The sequence below is a fragment of the Acomys russatus genome, chromosome 13, assembly GCF_903995435.1.
Source record: "Acomys russatus chromosome 13, mAcoRus1.1, whole genome shotgun sequence".
NCBI classification, from domain to species: domain Eukaryota; kingdom Metazoa; phylum Chordata; class Mammalia; order Rodentia; family Muridae; genus Acomys; species Acomys russatus.
The window spans coordinates 26,096,247-26,109,667 of NC_067149.1; the positions used below are offsets into that span (position 1 = coordinate 26,096,247).

The following is a 13,421-nucleotide window of genomic DNA, read 5'->3' on the forward strand; positions in this document are numbered from 1 at the left end:
AATTATGTGTTTTTGCTGTTGTTACCCAATGAACTTCTCCAGAGAAAGAAGCCTCGTCTGTTCTGACAATAAACTGCTTAAGAGTTTCCCCCACCAGGCCAGGAAGTCTAAATTTAGGAGAAGGTGGAATGGAACTTACACTCCACTTTTGCCACCCTTTAGCTGAGCGCCCTGCCCCTGTTATCCTTGGGGGGCCCCGATTTCAATGCAGGACCAAACGGAGCTAGTGGGTGGGTAGCCACACAGTATCACATTATAAGGTAATTGTGTGAATCAATAGAGATTGTAGGGGCTAGGGGTATAGCTCAGTCAGTGAGTGCTTGCTGAGGATCTGAGTTTGGACCCCAGAGCCCATGTGAAAAAAAAAGTAGAATATGGTGGCGTGTGTTTGTAACTAGGGCTTCGAAGATGGAGGTAGGTGGATCCAGGGGTTTGCCTGCTAGATGGCTCAGTGTCGTCAGTAAGCTCCTGGCCAACGAGCCCCCTTCCCCAACTCCCCCTGAAAGAGTAAGTAGATGCTAAGGAACCACAATTATATTGACCTCTGCCCTCCATATACACTTGTACACACGTATATACGTACCACTCCCCACATATGTATCTGTACACACGTTAACTTTCTCACATACACAGATGCATGAAGAAATATGTAAGTGTAGTGGTTGGCTCAAATCTTGGCTGTTAGTCCCTCCTGGTTACCTTCGTACGTGTCATCAGTTACGCTTTTAACTTGAAGTGACTTCTCAGTTCTGATACCAAAGTCAGGAGGGCACATCATCAAGGCCAGTTGAGAGAAGAAGTAAGTCCAGAGAGAATGGCCAAGTTGGGGAGTCAGCACTGGGCCCTTTGAGAGTTGATCCGGGTCAAATAGTGGGGAATGGTGGGATGCCTCAAAGGGAGCTATTTAAGGGCCGCACGAGCTATTGACATACAAGGCGTCACCCTTTGTTGCCAGCACAGTCTTCGTCTTTATCAACATGTTTTCCTTTCATCATAATTACAGAGCATGGCTGGGTGGAGCACGCAAAAGAAGAGGCACTAACTGGAGTTGTGCAATATCATGGCAGCTCAGTGCCACTGCTGTGTCTGCACAGGCTCCCGTGATTGCTAACTGTCCCTATCCAGGCTTGTCCCATGATGGCTTCCTGCTTTCTAGTAATACATGTTAACACCATCCTCTCTCTCTCTCTCTCTCTCTCTCTCTCTCTCTCTCTCTCTTTTAGTTTTTTGTGATAGGGTTTCTTTTTCTAGCCCTGGCTGCCTTGGACTTGCTTTGTAGACCAGATCTTAAAACCACAGAGACCCACCTGCCTGTGGCTCCTAAGTGCTGGGATTAAAGGCATGCATCACCATGCCCAGCTCAACACCATGGCCTTGTAATGTAGTCATATGTATTCAATATCACCCAGAAGAGCTCATATGCCCAAACTTTAGGATCTTTTTTATCTTCCTATGTACCTTAGAAGGATAGAAACTGAGTTCTAAATGCATCATTGCATCTCTTGACTGTCACCGTTTTTCCCTCCTGAAAGCGGAGGCTAACCTAGTCTTTAGAACACAGAAAGGAGTTAACCTGAGTAGTAAATATCTTTGTTAGGGAAACAGTTTCAGTACATCTGAGCTATATCCAGGGTACCAGAGTTTTCACCCCTTTGATTTTGTGAAATAATGAGATGACGACTAGAGAGAGGTTGCAAGAGATTTAGGCATGGTGGCATCTATGAGCCCAGAACTCTGGAGGTTGAGGCAGGAAAATCTTGAACTCTAGGCCACTTGGTCAACATAGAAAGACCAAACTATCTGGCGCTATCTCAGAAAACTGGGAATAAGGCTTCCTCCAGACCTAGCTATTCCACTCCTTGGAATATACCCAGAAGATGCTCCAGCACACAACAAGGACATATGCTCAACCATGTTCATAGCAGCCTTATTCATAATAGCCAGAACCTGGAAACAGCCTAAGTGTCCCTCAGTAGAAGAATGGATAAAGAAACTGTGGTACATAAACACTATGGAATACTATTCAACCATTAAAAACAAGGAATCCCCAAAATTTGTGGACAAATGGATTGAGCTAGAAATGATCATAATGAGTGAGTTAACCCAGAAGCAGAAAGACTCAAATGGTATATACTCACTTATATCTGCATACTAGCCCAAGGGGCATGTCCCACGAAAGCCTTCACTTACCAGGAAACTGGGACAGAGGGGAGGACATCCTATTGGGACTTTAGATGAGAGAAGCATATGAGAATGGGGAAATAGAAGGATCCAGAGGGTCCTAGAAACCTACAAAAAGAACATTATGAAGGGCAGATCTGGGCCCAGGGGTCCTGCTCAAACTATGGCACCAGCCAAGAAAAATACGGGCAGTAAACTTCGAACCCCTACCCAGATCTAGCCAATGGTCAGGACAGTCTCCACAGTTGAGTGGAGAGTGGGGACTGACTTTCACACGAATTCTGGATGGGGAAGCCTGGTGGCACTCAGAGGAAGGATAGCAGGCTACCAAGAAGAGACTTGACACCCTATAAGTGTATACAGGGGGAGAAGGTCCCCCTCAGTCACAGTCATAGGGGAGGGGAGTAGGGGGAAAGTGGGAGGGAGGGAGGAATGGGAGAATACAAGGGATGGAATACCAATTGAGATGTAATATGAATAAGTTAATAAAATATATATATTAATAAAAAAAAGAAAGACCAAACCAAATCAGAAAACCAAACCAAATCAAGCCAAAACAGAACAAAAGACTGCATCGTTGCCAGATGTGGTACAGGAGTAACTGCTGCTGTTACTTACGCTGTACCAGTTCCTGGCCATCCTTGCCCACTACAGCATCTGGGATATCTTGGCTTCTACTGATGTCTTTGCAATGAGAATTGGGGGGTCTTGCCTGAAAATGGAAGAAATGTTCATCCACAGGAGCGGTTGATCTTTCTGTTGCACCGACACTGCTAAGCCTCTAGTCACAACTGGATTTTCTGTAGCTTAAAACACACCAGCCATATGGTTCATCTTCAGATGTGTATGGATATATACAGCAGGATTTTGAGCCCATACTAATCCTGAAAGAGCTGAAGAGTCTTTCACAACTCTTCCCTCAACTATCTGCTGTTGTGTTTATAGAAATGGGAACAGATTTAACAACCAGTTAATGGTGTGTGTGATATGTAATATATTATATACATATTATATAATATATGCAGTCTATTATATACAATATACCATACTATATGCAATATAGTATGTCATATAAGCAAATATATAACATATATAAGTTAAATATATTATATATAAATATAATATATTTTATATATTTATATATAATTAATATAATAGGACATATTATATATTATATGTATTACACACACACACACACACACACACACACACACACACACGCCTTCTTCTAGAAGCCCACTCTGCATCCTTAAAAACAGTATTTTCTCAGGGTAGCTGCAGCCTTGCTGTGGCATTCCAAGTAGTGCAACTTTGTTTCTTGGGGAAACATTTTCTATCCTGAGTATTGTAAGGAACTAAGCAATGTAAAAATTTTTTTCTTTCCATGTGCTGAAGCAAAGATGCATAGACCAAGGTTCTCTGTGTCACAGCCAATGCGTTTGGAGAAGACCTTGGCATAGGCGAAAATGGAGCCTGAGTAAGGCTGCTTAAGGTTTCAGAACCTGGAATTTTAGTGAGAGGAATGGGCGACGCCATGGAGAGTCAGGGACACAGCTTGAGGGGAAGCTTGAGGCAGCCGTGGTGGGCAAGTTGTTTTGGAAAGTGTCAGAGTAGACTTCTTTCTTTCTTTCTTTGGTATCTAGCTGGGTGAACATTAGGAGATCTGCCTCCTGCTCTGATTTTTCTGAGGCTTGGCTTGGGAGTTATTTGTAGCATCCTTGGTATATTTATTTGCTCACAGTTATTGCCTACTGTGGAGTAAGGAAACAGTGATGAGCAACATCCAAACCTGAGTGACCACTGTTGTCCTTGGGCAATGGATGGGTGAGTCGATGAAGGGTCAGAGGAGGCTTTTCTAGAAGAAATGAGCCTGATTGGTGGTTATACCAGCTACTCTAGAAATAAAAACACTTTACATGGTATTCACTGAGGACATCCTTCGGCCACCATTGTATTTGAAAGCTGCAGAGGCAGGTGGATTGCTATGAGTTTGAGGCCATCCTGGTCTACAAAGCAAGTACAGGACAGCCAAGGCTACACAGAGAAACCCTGTCTCAAAAAAAAAAAAAAAAAAAAAAAAAAAAAAAAACCCAAAACACAAAAACCAAAACCAAACAAACAAAAAAAAGTCAAGCTCTTTGTATTTATAAATAGGCCCGTGGTTATGTTTTAATGTCAGTGAGTCCCTAGGAGAACATAGAGTTTGCTAGTTTGTTGGGCATATAACCAAAATGTGCTGGGAATGTAGCTTAATCACTAGAATGCTTGCTTAGCATGGATCATACACAGCATTGGGTTCTAGCCTCAGCAGCAGCTAAGACTAGCTGTGTGGCATGCATCTTCAATCCCAGTTCTTCAGAGGTGGAAGCTGGAAGCCCCCAAAGCTCAAGGTCATCCTTATATAGCCTGGGATATGCAAGAATCTCTTTCAAAAACTGAAACTGCAAGAAAATCCCGAACAACAATTAGATAAAGTTTTTCTGGCATGTTCAGAGGACTCTTCTGGGAAATGGTTTCAGATTTTATCCTCATTATTAGTATTATGATACACACACACACACACACACACACACACACACACACACACACACACATATATAATAGTATTATATTATTATTACTGTCCTCTTCGTTATGTTTTTCTGAACCTGAGCTTTCTCTCCTGTATAATAAGACTAATAATAGAATTTCCTCCTTGGGACTGTGGTGTTGGCATGGTATCTACAGTACTCAGTACAGTCCACGAGTAAGCAGAGAATTGCTGGTGGTGCTTTTGATGCTAAAAGGAGCGATAAACAACAGCCAGCACTCCTTGGTTTGGTGGTTATGTTCTATAAAATCACTAAAATCATCAAAATTGTGAATATCGAGTCATTCCTGGGGCAAAAATGAGGTAGTTTCTTGAGAGCACCTGGTCCCATTGTTTTGTTAACCAATCAGTGCATAGCTCTGCCTTCTATGTGTTTCTGCTTAAAGATCCTGTGTTTTATGCATATTAATGACTTATTAACATGGACCTGAGCTGTGATACTATATCTCAGTCTGAGTAATGCTTATTTTGCTATCTGTGTAATCTGCCCACCTGGCAGCCTTCTTAGCCTGGAACAGCACATGGAAGGCAGTAGCTCAGTCTCAGCACTGGGCCTGGAGCTGTTTCAGTAGTGGGGTCACCATCACAAAACACAGAAACATACTGACAAACTGTGAAAGGACACTTGTCTACAGTGGGCCATGAGCATGGAAACAGGAAGGCAGGTCCTAAACTCATCTGACCTCAGTGGGGAGTGTGTGCACTGGTCTGCTTGGACTTCTCCCTATTCTGCGCGTGTCCACAGTTAACTATAAGAAAGCCACAGATGTTGATATTTGTGATTAAAGAGTTTAATTCCCAACTGAACTTGAGACTGGGGACCCATGGGTAATAAAAACTGGCTTTGCTAAAAATGCCCTTCTTACTGCTGCTATGTTCCCACTACAGCTCAGATGGAGGAACCCAGTCTCCCATTTTGCCTGCTCTAAACATGACCTATCACTGCCACATTGTTAATACTCTCTGGGCTTCACTGTCTGGTATGGTACTTTTGACTTTTGGTATAGTTCCTTCTGTTCTTTATTTAGGCAGACAGAAGATGAGAGCCCAGTCCTGGGGTGGGTGGGGGTGGGGAAGACAGAGGAAGTATGAAATCTTCACTGCAGAGACCAGGAGAAAGCAGAAGGTGTCTTTGAGATGCTGGTGTAGGTGGATGTGGAGCACCCAGGCCCAGCTCCCTTCGGTCGTGGTGATTTCGATTTCCTCCAGCATATTATAGCTGTCAGCAGTCATTGTTGTAAAGCATTCGCTGAGTACTTGTTAGCGGTGCTTGGGGTTCTTCTAGGAGGAAACAGAGAGGAACTGGCTTCAGACATACAACTTACTAATGACAAGAAAGCACAAAGGGGCCGGAGAGATGGTTCAGAGGTTAAGAGCACTGGCTGCTCTTCTAGAGGTCTGGAGTTCAATTCCCAGCAATCACATGGTGGCTCACAGCCATCTATAATGTGATATGATGCCCTCTTCTGGCGTGTAGGTGTACATGCAGACAGAGCACTGTATACTTAATAAATAAATAAATCTTTTTAAAACACACACACAAAAAGCCACCAGTAATAGCAATAGCAGCCACATCTTACATTCTTAAACCTCTTATTGTGATTGGCATCTTGGGTTGTAGTTTGGCTTGCCTCTTCTTGTGTATTTTGGTACTATAAAGTGTGCGTGCATGTGTGTGTATGTGTGTGTGTGTGTGTGTGTGTGTGTGTGTGTGTGCATGTGCATGTGGGTGTGTGTGTACCTTAGTCCTAGAATGAGGAAAATTGCTTATGTTATTTTCTCCTATTCTATTCTGTGTTAGAAATTCAATTGTCTGGAACAAATAATTTTACCTAGGTGAATTTTAAATGCGTCAAGCCATCTGCTACCCACCAGGTATGATGTGAGTTGAGATGTTTAAAATGTTCTGTATAATATAATTCTCCCACAACCCACAAGATTGACAGGCTCCCATTTCATCGATGCTCGCCTATCTTCCTTTAGTTGGCTACGTTAGGCCACTCAAATAAAGATGACCTCAAGATTTAAACCTAGGACTGTCCAACTTAGGCACTCACTTCTTTCTCCATCGCGCTGCAGTGGGTGCTGGCTGTCTTGTGGTTCAGAGGGAGTGGCAGGTGTGATCAAGGGTGACAACTCATTGTTTTTGGAATGGAAAGAGGACTAGGTTTCTGATGAAGTAAAGACCAAGGACTCAGGGTGTGGCTAAACATCTGAATCCAAGATAAATAGATCTGTGTATTAAAGGTGCTCACAGCATACCTGGGTAAGAAGTCCTTTGTTTTCCAAGCTGCTTCTGAAGAAGGAAGGGGAGATAGGGTGTGATGGCTCCCAGAAAGGAAGCAGAAGATAGGATTTTGGCTCCTTAATCATTCTCCAGGGCATTCTGGGTAGGTTGTAGGTTTCCCCCATTCCTTATTAAAGCTGTTCTTTGAGTCTTGCTTCCTGATGGCCTCAAACAGCCTATTAGACACACCCGGCACCGTGTTCACCACTGAACGTGTACCCCCTAACATCTTGGTGTTTTTTCACTTAATTTCTCTTACCTCCACACCCCCACCAAACTCGTTAGTCGCTTTTCCTGTGTGCCTTCATAAAGTTGTAGGCAGCCTGTTCCTTTTCGGACTGTTTATCTTTGACATGCCAGAGTTCTTGAAACATCGTAATGTTGTGTAATGAGCATAACCTCTGCCTTGACATGTGGGTGTTAAGAGCATTAGTCATTGCGAAGCACTGAGTTAAATATTTTCAATAAAAGGTTGTAATGATCTAACAGAGAGGAAGAAGCTGTAAACCTCCCGGCTGATGGTTTTAATGACGAGCCATGTACTTAGTGGGTTCCCCAAGCAAGTTGGGATCCATAGCACAGAGGCACAAGCCTTCTTCCCCTGCTTCGTGGGGGAGGAGCGAGATGGACAGTTCAAAAGGACTTCATGGTCACATGTGAAGAAAAACACCAACTGTCCAAGTGTCCAGGGCTGTTGCTCTGAGTCCTTATCCGTCACGTATCTTTAACTCCCACAGGAAATGTTAAAGCCTTCTGGGAGACATTATCAATAAGAGAGTCCTGGGCTGCGTCTTAAACCTCATTAAAGGCCTTTTAGCCTTGTAATAATGATCAGTCTGTATTGGAGAGCCATCAGGGTGTTCTCGACAGCACTGTAGAGAGCCAGAACTTTCGTGAGCAAATGAGAACGCCTGCACCTATCAAGTTGGTTTTATGAAGAGTTTTGGGCAGCGTTACTCACTATGAAACTATGTCCCTGTTGCCCTGGCTTATCTCCACAGACATCTCCCCATGGCAGAAGGCTGACTCCTTGTCTCTCCGTGTGTCTGGGCATCTGAAGATGGTTGAGGTACATTGCTTTGGTCCTTTCGGGGGAGTGTGGTGCTGTCACTGGCCTTCTGAAATATTGTCTAGATGAGTGTTTTGGTAATGGCTTTGTTAGGATGGCGGACTCTCTCGTTCCTCGGGGTGGAGGTTTAAATGCGATTGTGGCCTACTCCTCTTTTTCCTTACCAGATTTCTTCAGTTGTTTTGTCAGACAACCTCTGAGCTGTACACCTTTTTCTTCCTAGAGAATTTGCAAACAAGGGGGTTGTTTTCATGATTAAGCAGTGTCTCTGGCTGCTGTTAACATATTTCAGCACTTGATGTTTTCAAAGGAGAGCCGAGGCAAGTACTTGACTTCTCAGAATCATTTTCTCTTGTATATATTGATCACTAGTTTCATGATCTAATAGGCCATTGACAGTTTGGGGACTGGAGGGTTTCTGGAGGGGAGCTCTGCTCTTGCCGTTTACCTTTGTGTCTTTTCCTTGTAAGTATTATTGGTCTCTTGTGCCCCTGTATAAGACATCACATTTATTTGTCCCCACCATTCCCTAAGTCAATAGATAAGGGCACACTTTTGAACGGGAGCCCCAGAACCTGTTGATGTAAAGTGTCTTTTACCTTTTATGATTACCATCGTTAGCACCTCCCTCTTCCCTGGCTCGGTTCCCTGTCATTTTAAGCAGGCAGCAATTACAGGTTTGCTAAAGAAGCTGGCTTCTGCTGCCAAGGATCCTATTAATTATCACTCTATCTCTAATTTAGCCTTCCCACTGTTGAGAGAAGGCACATGTAAGCCTTCTGCTGAGCGGCTGCAATGGGATCTCCATAATAATCTTCTTTCTGAGCCAGTTGGGTGGACTCTATGTTCAGCCAATGGGCCAGGGTGGCCCTGGTGAGTGTTTTCGTCTTTATTCTGTAGGCTGTTTGGTTGGTTATGTTTTTCTCCTTCTGATTCTGACCCAAGAGCCAAGTAAGAGCCTTTACCTTGGGATCTCAGACCCATATCCGGTCTGTTCTTGAACCTAAAATGAGACAGATTGAAAACCATGTGAGTGGTTTTCCCCCAGCTGATTTCTCTTTGGGAAAAGAATAAAGAGGAGACCATGGAGTTGACTCTGAGCCTCTCTTCCAGAAGGTAATAATACAGATGTTCACCGGTGTGTAATAACACAGATGTTGACCAGTGAGTGTATCCTAGTTACTTCGTGTGTGTGTGTGTGTGTGTGTGTGTGTGTGTGTGTGTGTGTGTGTGGTGTGTTAGGATGTTCTTTGTTTAGTATTAAATCTTTTCTCTCATTGCTCAGAAATGGCTGGATCACTTTTGTTTGTGTTCAGAAATGTTGAGTTCACTTGTTTCAGTGAACACTCCTTTGGAAGTTTCTAGGGCTCGCTTGATCAGGTCTGGTGTGCTTACGCTTCCTTTCCCACTTTTTTCATGTTATTTTTGGCACTGCTGGTGTTGGAAGCGGTGGAAGTGATTTACTGCAAAGTGAATTAATTTTCCACGTCTTCTGCTGTGCTCCCTGCTCGCCCCTTGCTCTCTTTCCCCCTGACATGACTCTGCACTTCCACTGCTGTCATCTCTACTGGCTCAGGCAGAAATGCTGATGTCACTTGGATTTCTTGCACTACAGCTGGTAGGAATTGACAGAAACCGTAAAAGTGTACCGTTTCCTCATCTGGCTTCTTTCTGGTCTAATTATTAGTGTCCCTTTCAAGTCCTTTGGGAGGTTGGGGACTTAGAAGTGGTTTCTCTGTCTTTGAGTTCAAAAGGCAGTTTTCCAGTTTCTCTCTCTTACTCCAGACATAATGTAGCCCTGAGGATGGAGCTCTGGTGTGGCCTTCAACAGCCCTAGCCTGGCTCCTCACTCAGGATCGTACAGGCTGGACCGTAGGACTCGTCTTCTCTCCTGGGTAAAGAGTTTCTGACAACTTCCCTTAAGTAAGTTTCTTGTATAGAGGTTTTTTTTTTTTTTTACTCAATCGTCTTTTTCCAGTTTCAAACTGCTATTGGTATGAGGGGAAAGGTTCTAATTTGTTTACTAATTTTTTTCCCTCAGAGACTTTGCTCTTTGAGGAGTGATGTCTTCTGATCCCCTGTCCTCTGGTTTAAGAATATTTGCCACGCTCAACACATTTGTTCTCGGTCTTTCCACTCCCATCTCTAATTGCTGGAAGCTGGACCTCAGGCTCTCTCACCTCTTCTTTGGTGGCTTGTGTGATAGCTCTGGAAAACCTGTCCTGGGAATTCTCTATGCTTTGGATTGGCCTGTGTGGCTGCCACCTGGAGTGAGCATACAGGATGGCTATGCCCTGTTTGGCTCTATTGATTGAACTGAGCCCCATGGAAGCAGAAATAGAAGGGTTCAGCATTCGCACTTTCCTGTGGAGAGGTTTTTGCTTATTTCGGGTATTTAGAAAAAGCATCCATTTGCAAACTGCTGACTTACTGTTTTCTCTGGAATGGAAACTATTTGGATTATTTCAATGACTTTTAGCTAAGATTTGTTTGTCTACAGTATTAGTTTTGTTTTCTGGTGTCCTGTTTAGAATAAGACCAGAATGTGCCTTTTTTACCTTATGGAAATAAGTGCTCCTTGGTGCTTGGGAATTGTATAAACCAAATTGCATTTGAAATGCCATGTTTACTCCACAATGTCAAAATAGAAACTCTAAAGTGAAAATTATAGATATGTAAATATTTCTATCTTTGGGACATTTGCTTCCTTTGAAATTTTTTTTCTCTTGATTAAGACATTTTCAGATTTTGTTTTGTTTTGTTTTGGTTCTTTGAGACAGAGTTTCTCTGTGTAGCCTTGGCTGTCCTGGGCTCGCTTTGTAGACCAGGCTGGCCTCGAACTCACAGCAATCCACCTGCCTCTGCCTCCCAAGTGCTGGGATTAAAGGCATGTGCCACCACGCCCGGCCATTTTCAGATTTTAGAGTGCTCCTTTTCACAGTTCATTTTCTCATCAATTTTTTTTTTTTTTTTTTTTTTTGAGAAAAAAGCAAGATTCAACAGTAGACTTGCAGATGACAATCCTGTGTGCTCCTGGAGTGTTTGATATGAGGTGGCAACGGCAGCTTCGGGATTGGCTTTCCTGGGATCGCTTTCGTTTAATTTTCAGATAAGAGATTTGGTTTAGGCGTATGAAATAGTATTTGATTATTTTAAGAACTAGTAAGCATCAATTCAAGATTCTTAGGATGAAACATCTTTGTTGAACCTCTGGACATCTTTTGAGATCTGTATACAGTCAGCTAGCGTTTCCTCTGACAGTGGCGATGATGTTGAGGTTCTGGGATATGATAAGAGAGGCTGTAGATTACGCATTAAGTGAGCTGTTAGTTTCACTAGATTGCTGATGGTGCGTGCTTTATTTTATCCCCACAAATAGCACCATGGTAGACCTAGCAATTCCCTAGTAAATGTTGAGTGAATGCATGCATGCATGAGTGGATGCATTGGGAAGCGTGGTTGTTGGGTCAGCTGTTCAGTAACTAATTGTGGGACCCTGGTTTCTGTTGATGAGGAGCTTCTTTCTTCTTTTGTCTAGTGAAAAGGAAGGAACGGACCAGGCATGACTGGGCAGGGCATTTGCTGCTCCGTGGTGGATAATGTGTACCACTCTTCCACCTGCCTGGAGTCCTTTGTTACGTCAACACTGCTGGCTTCCAGCTCCCAGCACTCACCGTAGGTAGGGTAGATGAAGCCATGTGCCATCTCAGAAGCCTTCTTTCTGAGGATTCTTACTCTGGTTCTTTGACTTTGAAGCTTTGTTTGTTTGGTACAGGTTGCAACAATCTGTGATGCTTGTTGGTCAGCAGGTGTTGGCCTAAACAGCCCCAAAGGCAGCAGCAGGCACCGTTGGCCTGCTCCTTCCAATTGTTTTGATACACCAGCCTGTATATGCACAATGTAACCAATAGGTTCCGTCAGTATTCCTCTAGAGGAGGAAGATACCCAGAGTTGATGAGATCCACAGTTTTTCCTTTTCCGTTGAATCCCTTTTATACATGCAGCACGTGAGTATCGACACCTGTGCATTCTGAACTGTCTATGCCAGGAATAAAATGTCTGCCCATAAGACACTAGATCTGCCTGCTTGCACATCACTGTGGCATAAATATTATGCAAAGTCTGTAATTGTTGTTGTGGGTCTAAAAGACAGAAAGGCTAATTCTAGGTGACCATGGCACGTGAAGAAAAGTCTCCTAGCAGGAGTGAGCTTGACTTTATCTCTGAAAGGGCATTACAAAAGAAAGGAGAGAAAATATTCCAGGTGGAAGCCCAGCAGGGTGCGACTGGAGCTCCAGTGAGCTGGGCTTGTGTAGGTAAGGGACAACACTGGAGTTTCAACTTGGAGGATGATCTGGAGCATGGGTACATCTCTTGTCATGGTTAGGAAGGTTCTAGAACAGTGGTTCTCAACCTCCCTAATGTTATGACTCTTTAATGCAGTTCCTCATGTTATGGTGGCCCCCAACTATAAAATTCTTGCATTGCTACTTCATAACTGTGATTCTGCTACTGTCATGAATTGTAATGTAAATAGCTGATAATGCAGGCTATCTGATATGTCACCCCTGAGAAAGGGTCCTTTTTACCTCAAAAGGAGTTGTGACCTATGGGCTAAGAGCCACTGTTTTAGAGAAACTGTCTTTGTGAGAAATGACAAGATACATGTGCCACACCGCTATGAAGATGAATGATGATTGCATGAGGGTGAGGGCAGTAAGGGCAAACATAAGGCTGGTGTACTGCTTACTGGTGACAGTTAAGCGAGTGCTCGTTCATTCATCTATTGAGTCCTTCGTCACTTTATCAGGAGCCTCTTTTGTACCCAGCACTGGGGAAAACCTGCTTTCTGGAAGCCTTGGCTCCAAGGGGTCAGTCTTTTGTTTTTTTGGTTTTTCGAGACAGAGTTTCTCTGTATAGTAGCTCTGGCTGTCCTGGAACTCACTTTTAGTCCAGGGTGGCCTCCAACTCACAGAGATCCACCTGCCTCTGCCTCCCAAGTGCTGGGATTAAAGGCGTGCACCATCACCACCCGGCCCAGTCTTTGTATTCTTAACAGGGTAAATGATCAACATTCTATTTGCCCACCTTGTCCCACAGTCATTTCTGGTTACTTGTTCTATGCAAGAGCTGGAAGGTGAACTTCGATAAGCAGTGAGGCCCATGCCTGCATTGCATATACTTGCACGTGCCCACAAGACCTACAATAACGCATTTGGGGATTTCCACAGGCCTGTCTGCCCCAGGCAAAGTCCCAGATGTTCCCCCACACTTCCTTTTTTTTGGGGGGGGGG

At 43.7% G+C, this 13,421-nt stretch overlaps 1 protein-coding gene across 7 annotated transcripts in view; it reads left to right on the plus strand.

Annotated features, from left to right (window-relative positions):
* Mitf (melanocyte inducing transcription factor) overlaps window positions 1–13,421 on the plus strand; it is a 203,067-nt gene that overhangs the window by 12,549 nt on the left and 177,097 nt on the right. For 2 of the 7 annotated variants that reach the window (XM_051154966.1, XM_051154967.1), the window contains exon 1: window positions 8,493–9,000. The exons of 4 other annotated variants lie outside the window; for them this stretch is intronic. In XM_051154966.1, coding sequence (XP_051010923.1) covers window positions 8,732–9,000 — 269 coding nt within the window. In that variant the 5' untranslated portion in view covers window positions 8,493–8,731. Of the gene's footprint in view, window positions 1–8,059; window positions 8,128–8,492; window positions 9,001–13,421 lie in introns of those variants that run through there. One more of the 7 variants, XM_051154974.1, reaches the window with a different exon arrangement.